Source organism: Haliotis asinina, chromosome 15 (assembly GCF_037392515.1).
Source record: "Haliotis asinina isolate JCU_RB_2024 chromosome 15, JCU_Hal_asi_v2, whole genome shotgun sequence".
Taxonomy (NCBI): Eukaryota; Metazoa; Mollusca; class Gastropoda; order Lepetellida; family Haliotidae; genus Haliotis; species Haliotis asinina.
Genome location: NC_090294.1, coordinates 47,897,921 through 47,915,057, shown reverse-complemented (window position 1 = coordinate 47,915,057; position 17,137 = coordinate 47,897,921). Strand labels below are relative to the sequence as shown.

The window sequence follows — 17,137 nt, the reverse complement described above, 5'->3', positions numbered from 1 at the left end:
TCCTTCAAATGACCTTATATTCTTTCATGCATGCTTCATATGTTAATATGTTCCTACGCATTTAGAGGCACCTTTCCCTAAAACATGAAAACAGGACGGACTATCTATCTCTCTGGTTGGATTTAATAGGAAGAAGATAACTGATGATGTCAAACAACGCTGTGTGTATGTGCTGTCTGTGTCAACATACCTTTGTTTACAGCGACAACACTTGGAACTATGAACAGCACGAACATATTCATGGACGTCACAATGCATTCACAATGCTCACATCAGTCTTGTATATTATCCAGCGATGTTACCAACTACATGTTAGATACCTAATCCTCGCCCCAGATGTGTGCTTATGCCCATAGTGAAAACATAGCTGATATGCACTATACAGACCTTGCTGTAACTGTAGACATAGCATTGCTGGCACTATAGACATTGGCAGACATCTCGGACCTTCAGTAACAAACTTCACCCTGGGAAATTCCCTAATGAATATGCACAGGTTGACAGCATGATGTCATACAGCTTGTGGAAAGGCCAGGAGGGGATTTTTCCGTTTGAGCCATATAACCAAAAGCTGTGCGCGGACATGTAGAGCTGCTTCAGTGTGCAGGGTTTTATGCGATGTGACAAATCATCACAGGTGATGTATGTGACGAGTCTCTGAGATAGGTACTATCGCCTTCGTGTTTGTCTGAAAATGGGTCATTTCTCAGGAACATATGTGTATTCAATTTGATATATCTCTGTACCTGGATTTGCAGTGATATTTCAAGATTTTACTTCAAATAAAATTGCAAGGTCATTAGTCTACGTTCGAGAGACTACATATGTCGTTCTTCAGTAGTAGTTGCAAGGTTGGTGGTGCGACCTGTGGTAAGGACGATACAGTGAGGGAGATTGCCACAGCGGAGATGATGAAACACGAAACGATGCGGCTCATGACATACACAAAATGGCCGTCGTCCTCCTTACAGGATCCTGCCAGGCTTGCTGAAGCTGGTTTCTTTTACACCGGAAGTGGCGATAGCGTGAAATGTGCCTTCTGCCTCGGGGTGCTCAAGATGTGGAACATGGAAGATATCCCCCTTGCAGAACACCAGAGTCACTTCCCTTACTGCAGGTTTCTCCGGGGCAAGGAAGTGGGGAATGTTCCGATAAGTCTAAGAAACACTGACGAGATCTCAGAAACACCATATGAAGGAAACAGGATGAATCATGCTTTTGTTCCACAGCCTGCTTCAGTTCCGTGTTGTGAAATCCCAGGTAGTGTATTTTCTTTTGGGCACACTTCAGCAAATGAAGCACTTTCAGGAACGTCACACTTTCGTCCTAAATCACAACAGGGTAGTGCACTTCCATCAGAGGCTTATAATAACCCGCGGCAACTCAGTGCGGCGGAGGCTGGTTGTGCCTATGCTAATATCCAGAACCAAGGTCCTTCTGAAGATCCACCTCGTCCTGAAGTTCCATCTCGTCCTGAAGTTCCATCTCCTCCTACTGTCACTGACTTCACCCGTGAGGTACATCGTCTAGCAACATTCTCCAAATGGCCAGAAGAGTCTACGGTTTTACCAGAAGACCTTGCACGTGCAGGGTTTTATCACGAGCCCCAGGACGCCAAGCCTGACCGTGTGAAGTGCGGATACTGTGGGGGTAAGGTGTACGGGTGGCAAGCTGGAGATGACCCGTGGGTGGAGCACGCCCGATGCTTCCCCACTTGTCCATACATAAGGCTGTGTCTTGGGGGAGAGATGCTGCAGGACATAACAGCTCACGTGGTGGAGTCAGACAGGTGAGTCTTCCAGAACACTGACAAGCAGGATAGCCTGATGCCCAGTTTGAAGGTATAAACACTAGTACAACGAAGACCATCGTCTGTGGCGCTCTTATGTGGACAGACTGATATTCTGACAACATGAAAAAGTAGAATCATTCCTGATAACAAATTAATCGTATCAAATGTAAGTCTGGCATGGGAGTATGGTTTAATGTTGTTTAGTTGTGAGTGATGTATTGATTAAAAGTCACATCTTATGACTTCAGTGAACATTGATTAATAAACTTATTTAAGAAGTAAACCACATAGGATGCTGCTGCGTTCCAAGTATTTCACTAACATAACCTAACTTAACCCATTATGAGCACATCGTTACAATAAAAGGAAATTAATATCAAGCATCTTCTTTTCAAAACATTATCAAATCTGAGGCTTTAGGACATGTAAAGATATCAACTACTGTAATGATCCTATCTTTGAAAACTAGTTGATCAATGTATCTATTTGTCTGGTACAAATTTAAATTTCAAACATGGGAGGAGCCATATCTTATGCCTGTCTTCGTTGAACCAGTTTGTTTTGCTCAAAATTACCCAGTAACAGATTACTTTTCAGAAGATGTTGTGATCACTGGTTGAACAGACAGTCAGTTTTGCCAACTGTTCCGTCCATATTTTTCAATTACATATAAAACAAATTTCAATTCTCTTTCTTCATACATCTTCGAATGTATGAAAACAACTGTGCAGGATTGTAGCTGCTACAATATTGCTCGATATGAAAGGAAAGTGGACAATTGACGCACTTTTCTTGTCACTCTGAATCTGTCAACATGGATGTAAATATGATTGGATTTCACGGGTTTCTGATGTTTCTAACTCGGGTGGGTAATGCAGTGGAGGGAATCGTATATGTAAGCACGATTGATCGATCTCAAATGATCGATATACCTTAACCTTTAAAGTTCAAAGTTCACAGGACAAATGGGCAAGAATTAGCTCTTAAAAGTCGTATAAAAATATACAGGTTGGTATCCATAAAGTGTGTTTGAAAGATATTTTGGCAAGGAACCTGGACAATTTCATTCCATTGCCTTACCCATTTGAGGTAGAAATATCAGAACCAGTTGATAACAACACCTTTTACGTTGATATATTTCGCCCCTTCAAAGGATGTAGGAGCATGTATTAGCTGTGAAAAGACGTATAAAAATATAAAGGAGCCGTTATCCATAAAACGTGTTATGTATTCTGATCTGGGTTCTTTTTCCTTAGAATACAAAATTTCAAGGAGATTTTGTAAAACCATAGTGTGTCAATTTCCATTTCAAATACATTCTGTAAATATTAAGAAAGTTTTTCTTGCACTGGTGATTTGGTAACACAGTTGTTGGAACCAACATATGTCTCTGTGTCCAGATGTTTTATGGAACGTCTGAATATAATAAAATGGAAAAGGGCATATCTTGGGGTTAAACAAAATATTTCAGTGATTATTAAATTATTTGGACGATCCGAACATTGCCAAGTCAGTTGTGCTTTTCAAATATTGGACGCCTAATACTTGCTAAACAATCTTTCATTTATTGAGCAACGACAAAATATTGTAAGGATTTTGCCGCTCTTAATTTGTTGAAACACAACCTGTTTCACGATATTAGCGTCCCTGAGACTTACATTCGTCATACATGTTCATAATCTCCGAGAGTTTTCTTGAAAAATCTTGTGTGACACTATACGTGAAGTAACTCCAGAACACATGTCATTAATTGGTTGTGGATGTGGAAAGGGTTTTTTTCACTGTTAGTCACCTTCCTGTTTGAAAACCAATAATGCAATGGATAAAAAGACGTTGGTCTGAAGAGGAGTGATTTGTCCAGTGCATGATGACTCTAGAACAAACTATTTATTCCGCAAATGTTCATAAATGTTGATTACAGTATTAGAACGTAGCTTGCATGTATTAGTATTTATGATGATGTGTACTATGACATTGTAAGACCCCTCAGACAATGGTCAATCGGACCGTGGCCTTATCATGAGTCCAACAGCAAAACTGCTTATTTAATATTCTGTACGTTTCGTTAAAATAACAAACACGTTATATAAATGCCTATACCTTTATATAACATCCATATCTTGTTCCTATATTTGCGATGTGTATGACATATTAAACACATTGAGTTTTTCTTCTTGTAATAAGTGGATGATTGCGAACTATTTTTGTACACAGAATTTACAGAATCTGAATAAGTACTCAATTATTGAGATACATATTTGTTTATCAATTCAATTTAGGACATTTATAAATTTAGCTTGACAGTTAAAGTAACTAAGACAGTGTCACAAAAAAGGAAGATGTCAACAAAAGTATATTATCTTCACCACGTCCTTTGATACAGATGGAAGTGTTTCTAAAAAAAACTCTTAGTGTAGCATAACATGTATTTTTAAGCGGTCAGAAAACAGCTTCTATCCTTTCGGACACGAGTTGATTGTTCAAGTGTCATGAGCAGATGTAGGTTTCAGCAGTAATACTACTGCATGATGTTGTTTGGAAACAAATCGGGTCTCCATTATTAGTTCTTAACATCAGGTTGATGGCCTGGATTGGTCTATTCTTTGTTGTTTGTTTTTCCTTTAATATACCTTTCACTGCCTTGTTTATCACTTAAGCCTTTGTGATAAAAGAGTATGATGAATATCAGAGCCGTTGTTGTCGGAGGATGCCATACCAAGCAAGTGCGTGGTATATGCAATAGATATGAAGGTCATTTGAAAATGACTTATCACAATGTTCATGGGAGTCTCCTCGTTGATAATGGCTAATACAGTGGAGGCTGTCTAATCCGGCACGCAATGGGACTGAGGACATAATCCGTTTTGGATAATGTGTCGCATTGCAAAGCTGATGATAACTGTACAAGCCACGGAATGGGCTTAGATTTTATGCTGAAGTTGACAACTTGCTGGATTAAACAGATGCCGGTTTTGACAGCTTCCATTACATATGAAAAGAATCACCCTGTTGAAGTCAACAAGTAATCACCACATTCACGCTCATATGCGTTCACTGATACATTGTGTAACTGTTTTAATGAATGAAAATTGAATGGATCGAAGTATAACAATAAGAAAATATGTACATCTGAGGCAAAGGATTTTGTGTCCTTGTTTGATGTGTTGTTAAATGCGATATACTTAGTTGTAATCATTACATGCTGCTGTTTGGGAGAATAATTTTCTCGACTGGTAACAGCACCACCGCCCTCCCAAAGAATAATAGCGGAAGGAGCTGTGGGTTAGTGCATCGAGGGTCTGTTTGTCCGGGGAGAAAGGTCGGTGGTTCGAGTCCTGGTTGCGTTATTCGAAAAGAAGTTAGAAGATGGGACTTTTTGCTGTCCTGCCTGCCACTGGACATTAAAGAGATAATAGAAAGATTGGTTGGTTCGGAATCAGTGTAATGTGTGCCAGCTGGACAATACTATTTGGTATTCTGTATGATAAACTGCTTTCCGGTATCTTCTCACAACCCGACACCTTCACTAGAACTAACAACTACGAACCATTCTGTATTACGGCGACCATTCAGATTATTCCAGGGTTAACATAATTCCTTGTTATAAGTGTAGGAAGAGCCGTTCTATAGTCTCAGTCTGTCAGTCAGCCAAGTGATCCCATGTTATTCTGTTCGAACTCTGAAGATATGCAGACTTGCAGTTATCATTAAATGCATATGGCTCGGTAAGTAAATATTAACAGTGGCAAAACCCGTTCCACATCCATGTGAAATCTCTACTAAGAACAATGTCGACTGCACATTTCCGGATGAATCACTGATGAAAGTTATATTGCAAAATGCATTGTGTTTAGTATGTCACTTGAAACGCACATTGCCCCAGATATAGAGTGTTCTGACGGGGTTGCTATACAAAGCATAAAAATATTTACATCTTTCAGTTGCTGAGCCGGACCACAACCTTCGCAAATCCTGATTCAGCACACTTCATCATTACCGCCGGAAGTGGACACAAGTATCTGACGTGGCTAATTAGACGCAAATACAGACCTACGTCGTAGATGTGGTCCGTGGCGCTACAATCAGGATGTTGTTACTGATGCTGCAGCGTAGTTCGTGAAGAACCTCCTTGGACCATGTGATGATTTAGCTGTATTTGGAAGGAAGCGTTTCCTAGGAACCATGTTTTTGTGTAACCTTATTTTGTGTCTGTCAGCCAAACACGCACGTGTATTCACAGATTATCCTTAAATAAATGTGTGCTTGCATAACTGTTATTTGCAGAGCTGAGAAGTTCACACAAATAATGTCACATGAATTAGTGGAATACAACCATGCTCAATGTGGGTCTTTGCTTCTTGTTGAACGCCATATACAACATTACTCCAGCCCAATGACGTATGTCCGTAAATAATCGAGATTGTGATCCAGCATCGATCTACACGATTGGGATACAACGACACGTGCACCAAGTCAACGTGTCTGTCGCCCCAGTAACATCAGCCTCATGGCAAGCATGGTTTCACTGAAGATCATTTCTAACAGGAAACCTCCTGGGAGTCAGTATATTTCAAACAGTTTCTCCAGCATTTGACTTACAGCTTCGGAGCAAGTATATGTGTAGATTAAAAAAACACAATTTCGTATTACAATATATCACCATGCGCAACAACTTCCATTTTTTGCTGATCTTTGATTACCACTGAAACAAGGGCGGTAACAAGAAAAGGGATCAAAGTAATAGTTTCGCACACTACCATGTTGCTTCACATACACACATCCAGCTTCACGAACCATCATTCACTTTCATATACTCCTGTTCAGCTTCACTACTCTCATTCAACTTCACATACCCTCATTCCGCTTCACATACCCTCATTCAGCTTCACATACTCTCATTTAGCTTCACTTAGCCAAATTCACGTGCACATACAAGCATTCATATTCATACACATCCTCGTGGGTACAGGGGAATCATAGTAACAGCTTAGGTACCCTCACACACTATCATCCATCTTCACACACATCCTCACTCTGAATAGGATGTTGTACAGCTGAATGAGGGAGTTTCACACAACACCATGCACCCTTTCACAATCAAGAAGTTCTTGATTGTGATAAGCAACGTATTATTGGTAATATCAGAGACTCTGTCCATTTAAGGTACCTTAAAGAAGTTAAGTCATTGTTAAATACTGAATATTATGTCTCTTCCATCAATCAAATAGCTATCAGAAGAAATGCATGTTTGCTCAGATTACATGCACTTCCTTTGAGATGTAATATTCGAGATAATAATTTTGATAAGATATGTAAAATCTGTGATACAGACTAAATATTTTTGTTTCATTAGTAGTACTTGTTATCCACACACTTTCTTAACGGCTCTAAATATATTAAAGAGGCCCTTACTTTTAGAAATTCCATTCCATCCACTGCTACAAGTTAACTTAATTCCGTCTATGTAATTTGCTACTCTTTATGTTGTAAATTGTTTTCCTTATTGTACATGCGCCAACGGCCTACAAAACCGAAACAAAGAAACTGCCTACCCTTTCACAGGATCAATGTCTTGTCCCCATGTACATGACAATACTTCTTGGTCAGCTCTTTAAGACGAAAGTAGGAACCTTTGTAAGATACATTGTATGTCATTCATCATACATTTAACTGTATTCTTTATCGGATTCTTCTAAGAAGGAAGTGCCTTCCCTTTGCCAAGCCAGGAACTGATAATCATGGGTTTGAATCCTGGATTGTGAGGATCATGTTTCCAGGTTTCTCAGCACCATACTCATACTCCTGCCTTCATGGTTTCCTCCAACATGACACATGCTACAGGACAACACAATGCTGCTGAAAGCACCAAAATGCTAAACTCATGCTCACGAACTTTGAAAACGTATTTGGATACTTTTGTTATCTAAGATAAGAAAAATATAACCTATCAATTTGTATGGTCCATTCTTTGGAATTTATAGATTATAGATTGAAAGATGCATGCTGCTGTACTGTTTCTTTGAGAGATAACGATAAAGAAGGGTAGTGAACTGATTGAAGTGAATTCACACCACAATGAGCAATACTCCTTCTATATGTTGGCAGTCCATAAATAATCCAGACTTGGCCAGACAATCCAGTGATCAACAGCATGAGCATCAAAGTAAGCAAGCCTGACTACCTGATCCTGTTAATCGCTTCTTTCTGCATGCATGGGTTACTAAATGTCCATTCTAACCTGGATCTTTACAGATCTGAACTGACTGAAAACTGCTTTCAACATCAATGAAGGAGATGGTTCCATTTCAGTGAATCTAGATAAGGACAACAGAAAATAAACACTTTCTTTAGGATAAATGCATTTTATTTACATATGATATAACTGTTTATACAACTCTTTATGTGCAAATAAATTAGATTACTGCAATGTAATATGACAGATACACTTCATATCTCACCCAGCTACCATAGCACTAGAGCATGCTGGGTCTAGCTACAGAACTCAAGAACTTGAGACTAATGCTGAAAGAACAAACGCAAATAGAAACAAACATTTAACTGAAAAAGAATAGACAATTAAACATGTTTGGTTAACAATATGTTAATTGTCTACTGTATTTCATCAATCTCTTTCCAACTGTTGTAATTTTCAAGATGGTTCATGGATAGCAAGTTTTTATTCTATCTTATCTTTTCGAACTTTTTTGCTCAAATGGGCCAAAATGAACTTCATTTAACATTTTCAATACAGATGTGTGGTTTTTGCTACAAAAAATTGCTTGTCATGACTACATACACTCCATAAAAAGTTTGATAACAGACCATTCATTTGCATAAATTCATGTATGCTCATTCAAAACAAAGCAATTTGTTTTCCTTTCGACTGAAATATTGCTTTTAACAAGTTAAAACTCAAACCATGCTATAATAATTTCACAACCAAAACCCAATAAATACATAAACATAATAGAAAAATGTCTTGTAGTCATTACAAATTTTCTAAAATGTTATTTCACTTGAGTAAAAAAAAGACCAGTTTCCTTTTTCAAAAAATGTATAGTATTTAATGATAAATGTGTGAACTCTGACCATTCCTGTTGCCAGGCTACTGGTTTATTTCATCCTCACACCTGTGGTGATGCTGAAACATGGCAGGAAAACATTTCTCCTGTTACACAACAAAAACAAAATATCTCAATAAAACATAATCTTCACGTTTCAGATGTCATGGGGTGAAAAGGAAATTACAAATTGCATATTTTAAGCAAAGTAAGCAATATCTTTCCTTCATAAAATGCCTAAAAACACAAAATCCTACCATAATACATTCTCTCAAGCACACCCAACTAAAATAATCAAAAAATCAAATATCACAAATTTAAATGCAGTCATAACATGTCTGATGAGGACTAGCTAAAGATGTTGATAAATATTGTTTCTCTCTCTACAGGTAGATCCATCATTTAACAACACTGACCAGTAGCAACATAGCTTTAGACACAAGATGATCATAAGTCCATCTGGTGCATCAGGACGTCACATTGAACATCGACGGATCATTCTACTAAGATCTATCTTTAAAAGAAAATCAAGCTTAAAAGAAACAATGACTCAATGTTCATTCTAAAAGACACTCATGGTAAGAACATTAGACAGCATATAATCTGTGTCAGTTTAGATCTTATAACAGAATTTTTGTTTCTTCAATATCGTAAAATATCTCTTCATGATCAGTATTTTAACAACTATGTGAATTTAAACAAATGATCTTGATCATGGAATTAAATAATTTTTAATTTTTTGTTAAATAATTAAAATATATATACATAAGTAATATATGATATATCATACATAATTATGTTGTATGTATAAATAATTTTAAGGGTGACAGAAATGTCAATCAAAATTTTTCAAATTGAAATTAAGCTCAACTCATGAGTTGCCCATTTATTCACTGTGCCTTAAAACACATATGAGATAAAAACTTGTTAATATCACTTGGGCTAAGTGTCACACTGGACCTGATGCTGCGTGACACTGACATGACAAACAGTTATTAACAGCATATCACAGACGTGTACAGCCACGTCACCCTCCGCTGGTAAAAATAGTGCAATGTAACGGGAAACACAGCTGGAGAGTTTGTGAACAGCACAAAGCTCTACAAGGATCAACAAAACAAGGCAGGTCACAAAAACCCCTCCATCACGTAGCTGTCAATCAAAGGACAATTTCTAAAATTATTTTCACAGGGATAAAATTAAAAATGAATGTCAAGTATTAACTGGCCTAACCTGGTACAACATTTCATCGCACCTATTGCAATAAAGAAGTACAGATGCTTGATGGACATTTTAGAAATCGGAAGGAAACATAAGAACGCATCGTATGAATTTACAACTTCTTTAATATTTATAACACGACATTTCTGGGCTTCCTCTTTCACCTTTAATGTTATGTTGTAAATATTAAAGAAATTGTAAATCCACAAAATATATTTCTCTTCATCAAGTCTTTGTCATTACTGCTATTTTTAATTTTAATTCTCCATAACTGAAATATCTTCAGCCATTTGAAGTACCAAGGAACCTTCCCGGTTCTGACAGTACACATTTCGACAACAGGTTCTAAATATATCATACATGAATGACACTTTATTAAAGAAGATGCATCTACTGCACACAAACGCTGATTGTCATTTGAAGAGAACTATTCTTATGGTAGCCAAAAGTTACACACCCACCCTGAAATCATTCTGAAGTTAAACAGTGACACAAGTCATGTATAATTCCTTGCTAAACTCTTCCAAAGGGAAAGAAGGAAACAGCTTATTTTTGTACTCATTCTGAAGTAAACTAGTGACACAAGTCATTTACAATTCTTTGATATTCAGTTCTTTGATTGAAACAGCTTACATTCATAATGATTCTGAAATCATTCAAAGTATAACTGTGACATAGTCAAATACAATTCTTCAATAACATCTTCTAAAGGGAAAGAAGGAAACAGCGTGTGTTTCAATCTTGTCAGCAACAAAACATCAGTATGTTTACCTCAAGCATACTTGTTAACATCCAGGGCAATCAAACAGGGTCATATTCATGTAAAGGATATGTTCATAAAACCAATTTGTACAAGTAGCTAAAGGACAGTCAACCTAATACAATTAACCTGCACAATATCAGCTGAATCAACCTTTAATACAATCCGTTAAACCAACCAGAAACACTTTACATCTTGTTTAATCATGAATGAAAACAAGTTGTATGTAGACTCAGAAATAAATGATTATAGAAAATGAAGCATAAGTTACTACCCAGATGGTAGATAATCAATAGTTAAAGAGTACACTATCTCACACCACCAAGTCTGAATACAGTGTCACTGTATCACACAAGCTAGCCTTAATATAGTATTTACATTGCACAATGGACACAAGGCTGGACAGCACACCTGAGGTAAAGTTGTCTGGTGTACAACTATGAATGAAACCTAAAAGCTCATCCACAGTCTAGAAGTACTTCATGTTGAGAGACACTCTGTAAGTCAGCCATGCTGAAGGTAGAAAAATCCATCACACCCAGTCTTTGATACCTTTTGCAGTGGTTCAGATTTTATTCAAACTGCAACCTGAACCTCAAGGGTCACTGTCCTGACAAGTTAAATGTTCAACACTGAGAGTGACAAGACCAAACCTCCAGGACCTCTTCAGTCAGGTCCACTGAATCTTTCACTGACCATCTCTGGGATGAATGATCCAGAGTCAGATTATTGCATAAATATGTAATAGCAGGGCTCTAATGATTTACTATGTCATGGTAAGGTTTTTCATTTATTGTGATTAATATGTGCCAGAAGGTACATAACAGGTGAAAAAAGCAACACTTTCATTATGAATGGGTTCCACCAAGGACTGATCACTACAGAGCCCTGCCATGCACACTGGAACCTGGATCTCTGTCCACAGAGCAAGCATCACATTCAGGCGTCTAGATACCCTCGGTAAAAAGAGAAAAGTAACATATCAAGGTGTTTTGATAGCCTCTACATAAAGAACAATGCCTTGCATTCAGATGTCTTGACTGCTTCTGTATAAAGAGCAAAGCATCACATTTAGGTGTCTTGATAGCTTCTGCATAAAGAGCAATGCAACATGTCTAGGTGTCTTAAGAGCCTCAGTAGTAGAGTAAGGCAATGCATCTAGGTGTCTTGATAGCCTCAATAAAAAGAGATATGCAACACATCTAGGTGTCTTGATAGCCTAAATAAAAAGAGATATGCAACACATCTTAATAGCCTCAAAGCAATGCAACACATCTAGATCTTGATAGCCTTTGTGCAGAGAGCAAAGCAACACATCTTGTCGTCTTGATAGCCTCTGTATACAGATCAATGCTACAGACCTATGTGTTGTTATAGCAACTAAATACAGAGCATTCCTCCGTGTCTGATATATACTAAGCCATGCCAAAATATGTAGGTGTCTCAATATCGGCAAATACACAGCAATGTCATGCATTAGGTGTGTGGATCATCCACTGTATGCTGTCCTCCCTGGTGCAGCCAGCTCTATCAAGCTGATACGTTCCTGTCTCAATGCTTGTACCTCACACATGACATGATACACTGGTACCAGCTTATGGTCCCTACGTCTGTTTCTAAGTCACACATTCTCATTCCACATGGTACAACCTTAAGAAAGTACTGGCACCAGTGTTTGCCAATCAATTTGGTATATGATACATGGTAATTATGATTGAATGTACGCGCTATACATGGTACAACCTTGTTATGATATTTTCACCAGTGTCCTTCGGATACAACCAAATCCACATCATATGGTACATAGATACATGGTAGTTGACACACAATACAACTTGGCTGATGGTAAGAGCTCACTGAACATTGCTTGCTCATTTGACACTACTATGATAAACAGTGGTCCTCAGGAGCAGTTTGACTCCTTACCTCCCTGATCAAGTCCACAGGAACCCGATATCGCACTGTAGGTTAAACATAGACCATAGATCTACATGCACGTCATATATATTATACTCTATTAATATATATGACGTGCCTGTAGATCTATGGTTTATGTTTAACCTACAGAGCGATATCGGGTTCCTGTGATCAAGTCCCATGATGTTACTCTTGTTTGGAAAATTGTCATGCATTAAACTATCCTTATAATTTCCAGAAGCAATCAAACCAAAGGAACACACAAATAAAATTTTCAATTTGTTACATGTGTGTCAATGGCGAGAATGGACCTTCCAGCTCACATGAAGTGAGTGTCAACCACAGAGCACCCTGTCCTGTTCACACACTGGCCAACTGATGATGTCGGGGTTGGAGTCCTGAAGCTGGGCCTTTGATGTCACAGGAATACACAGTAGAGGTCCACACAGCCATTACTACCTTGATATGATGCACTCAGGGTACATCTACACCAGTACAATTTCAGTATCATCATCAGGCTTGTCACTTATTTAAGGAGAAACCTACTTGGAGCACCATCAAAGGGTGATAACTAAGTCTGTGACACAGAATGAATCTGCTTCACGTATTAGTAGAAGTCTAACATTGTTACCAGTATCCATGTAGAGAATCAAACTTTGGTTTCGGAAAGATGAGTAAACCCCTGAATGACATGACCACCACCGCCCTAACTCGAGTCAGTGGAGAAGTGGACAAGAACAAAGTCGTACACTTCTGTTTAACCATCACTCCTTCAGCGAAAACAGCACTATAGGAGATCCAAACATGAAATTTGTAGTCAGTCTGTCACTACTCTCATCCAACCATCACTTGTTCAGTGAAAGCAGGTAGATAGCTATGTCATCTGATTATTTTTGTTGTCTGTCTGCCACACTTCTCATGGACCATCACTCCTGAAGTGATTGCAAGGTGAGCACTGTCTTGTTGCCCGTCTGCCACATGTCTCATGGACCACCACTCCTTCAGTGATTGCAAGGTGAGCACTGTCTTGTTGCCCGTCTGCCACATGTCTCATGGACCACCACTCCTTCAGTGATTGCAAGGTGAGCACTGTCTTGTTGCCCGTCTGCCACATGTCTCATGGACCACCATTCCTTCAGTGACTGCAAGGTGAGCACTGTCTTGTTGCCCGTCTGCCACATGTCTCACCAACCATCACTCCTGAAGTGATTGCAAGGTGAGCACTGTCTTGTTGCCCGTCTGCCACATGTCTCATGGACCACCACTCCTTCAGTGACTGCAAGGTGAGCACTGTCTTGTTGCCCGTCTGCCACATGTCTCACCAACCATCACTCCTGAAGTTCAAACAATGACCATAGCTGCCCTTCTAGATTCCATCCTGGGTAAGCAGTAATTCACATAATTGCCAAATGATTTTTCCGACAGTTTCATAAAATGCAGTGATGACTATATGAGAGCGATGTTCAGAAGCAAGGCATTGGATAAAAATTCTTCACAAAGCATCTATTAAAAAATCCATGTGTCAATGGCTGTACTGGGTAAAAAAACAGTTACACACTTTAATGTTTCCTGAAGAAGTAGTACACACTACAGGTATATGGTGCAACATCCATGATCTCGCAGCCAGACAACACTGATTTCTCATACAAACGTCTCCATGAAGTGAGGTTTCTCTTCACATGGATGAGATCCAAAGTAGATATGGCTGAAGTAGGTAACAATGAACTCCATTGATGTAGATTCCAATAAATGATTCTCCCAGCTGACTGTGATTAAGTACAGTGTGTGATCTATGTGTGATATGATAGCATGCCTCAACACAGCAGCACCCTGTGGTTTGATTGCATCTCTCTGTAACATACAAGCCATAACATCTTTCACTACCCACAATGGCAATATTTCAATGCTAAAACAAAAGCTACAAGACAATCTGAAAATAATCAAATGAATGAGTTGGGTTCTACACTGCTTTCAGCAATATTCCAGCAATGGCACAGAGGGGGACACCTGAAATGGGTTCCACACATTGTTTCTGTGGGGGTATTGAACCAAGGGCCTTGGCATGACGATTAAATGATGTAACCCCTAAGCTACAACATCACCACTTAAATTTTCAAAAAGTCGACATTATTTGTGGGATTAATGTGGAAGGTAACCCTGAAGTTGACTCAGATTTTATGTGTATTCTGTATAATTTGAATAATGATTAAACATGGACACTCAACTGTTCAACGGTAAATAATTAAAGGTTAACTTGTTACAAGATCAATGTCATAACCTACTTACCACCTGCACAGGAAGTTTAACTTCATCACCTACATGTCATTCAAATGTCCATGCACAGTTTAAATATCTAGAAATATAACCTATCAAGTAGATTTGTTCACAAACATATAAACCTTAAACTTGAAGAATCTAAGCTTAATGTAACAGTCTAAGTCAACGTAACACTTTAAGTAATTAGACGCAAAATACATATACAAACTTATCTCTGAGATAGGTTCATCTATGGTTATATATGGTACATCCCAATCTTATCCAAATCATTTCCTCCAGTTCTGGAAATTATGTCCAATCAATGGAATGTGGAAACCAGCAGATACAATGTTTGGCCAGATGGGGTTGCCCCCTTCCTCTCTATAAAATACACTGAGCGTTTGCCTATGTACTATGTGTCTTATAACCCCTCCCAATAAGCATATGCAACCACAAGGCTGGCTCCATGCCAGCAAGCACCTGACCCAAAACAAGCATCTGACCATCAACAATTGTCAGATCCCCAACAAGTCTCTGAACCTCAAACAAGCATCTGACCCCCAACAAGTCCCTGAACCCGCAACAAGCACCTGACCTCAACAAGCATCTCACATCCAGAAAGCATCTGACCCCAACAAGCCACTGAACCCCGAACAGGCATCTGACCCTAACAAGCCTCTGAACCCCCAACAAGCCTCTGATCATCTGACCCCCAACAAGCCTCTGACCCAAGCAAGCATCTGACGCCCAACAAGCATGGGCGGGTACTCACCACTGAGACTGTCATGGATGAAGCTACTCAACACCAACTTTAGCAATCAGCTCATCACAAATTGCTGTCAATTCCTGATTCTCTTTCACCTGTTGTAAACAAATTACCATATTTTAGACACACGACTATCATAGCACATAACAACCAAGTCATCATGCAAAACATGTTCTTCCACACCTGTTGCCTTTACGGAACGTGGTTGATGAGTACTCTGCACAACGAACTGCAGCACCTCAGACAGCTTGTCCACACCGTGCACTGCAGAATGTTGATGGAGTTACTCTATTCTCAACAGTCTGAACTTTCTGTGAGGAGGAAAGTCAAGCCACTGTGGCATGAGATATGTGTTAACTCTCATGTTATGGAATTTTTTCAGGTCTGACCACTAATGGCCACTCTGGGCCTCTAGACATTCATGATATATTTTCTTAACATGGCCACAATTACTAGACAATAGCTTCTTGATTTCACATTGATTTGACTCATTAACTGTCTGTAAGACCAACCTTTTGTTCCAGACTCTTCTCCAGACTTGATATCTGTAGCTCGGCCTTCTTGAGACCAGCTTGTAGACGTGCCATCTCCGACATGTGGCCCTTCCTCTCCTTTTCTATCTCCATGTTAGCACTGCAACACAACACAGTCATCAGTCAGGGAGCACAACGGTCAGGTAGGAGTGTTGTCAATGAGTGTATGCATAACAAAAGGAGCGCATGAGTGTAGTCCAGGCGACACACACTGAAAATGTTTTCTTCCTGGCAAGGAAAGCCTCTTGAATTTACTTCTTGTTCAGAATATATTTATGTGATCAATCAGATTAATATGACATATGTAATCATAAAGAGATAGCCTGATCAGATATCCACCACGAACATGTCAGAAACTATAAAAACACAACTGAAAATATTTATAGTTTGCATGTAATTCAGTCATACACTCATATCTTAAAAAAATAATAATAAAAAAAATCCTTACTGGTCTAACTTTTCTTCTGCTTGCTGTTTTAACAACTGTAACTTTTGTTCTGACTTTTTCAACTTTGATTGATAATCTGCTACACATTTCTTCAACACTTCTTCATTCTGTAAACAAAGTCAAGGCATAACCAGTAATTTGATGCATAACACATGAAGGATCTCAATTTCATCCTACAGCAGCCTAAAACATATTTGTTTAAAGATTTTGAAACCATTCCATGCCAAACTCAGATATTCTGATTTAACCTTTTATTGACATGACATCATAATCCTCCAAAGTGGCAGGAATGTAGACATGTAATGAATGCATACATTTTCAAATTGTGTTTGCTCAAGATGCATTTTAATTCAGTGTAATGTAATAAGACAGCATATAGATAA

At 38.7% G+C, this 17,137-nt stretch overlaps 2 protein-coding genes across 2 annotated transcripts in view; one reads left to right on the top strand and one right to left on the bottom strand.

Moving 5' to 3' along the window:
• The first annotated feature begins 513 nt into the window (after window positions 1-513).
• Window positions 514-8,159, top strand: LOC137266475 (death-associated inhibitor of apoptosis 1-like). Its single transcript, XM_067801975.1, has 2 exons — window positions 514-1,789; window positions 5,734-8,159. The coding sequence occupies exons 1-2, from the start codon at window positions 825-827 to the stop codon at window positions 5,738-5,740; spliced, it is 972 nt and encodes a 323-aa protein (XP_067658076.1). The 5' UTR covers window positions 514-824; the 3' UTR covers window positions 5,741-8,159.
• LOC137266474 (transforming acidic coiled-coil-containing protein 3-like) overlaps window positions 8,135-17,137 on the bottom strand; it is a 77,776-nt gene continuing 68,773 nt past the window's right edge. The window contains exons 14-17 of the mRNA XM_067801974.1: window positions 16,755-16,861; window positions 16,286-16,406; window positions 15,780-15,868; window positions 8,135-14,602 (exon numbers count right to left, since the gene is read on the bottom strand). Coding sequence (XP_067658075.1) covers window positions 15,803-15,868; window positions 16,286-16,406; window positions 16,755-16,861 — 294 coding nt within the window. The 3' untranslated portion in view covers window positions 8,135-14,602; window positions 15,780-15,802. The remainder of the gene's footprint in view (window positions 14,603-15,779; window positions 15,869-16,285; window positions 16,407-16,754; window positions 16,862-17,137) is intronic.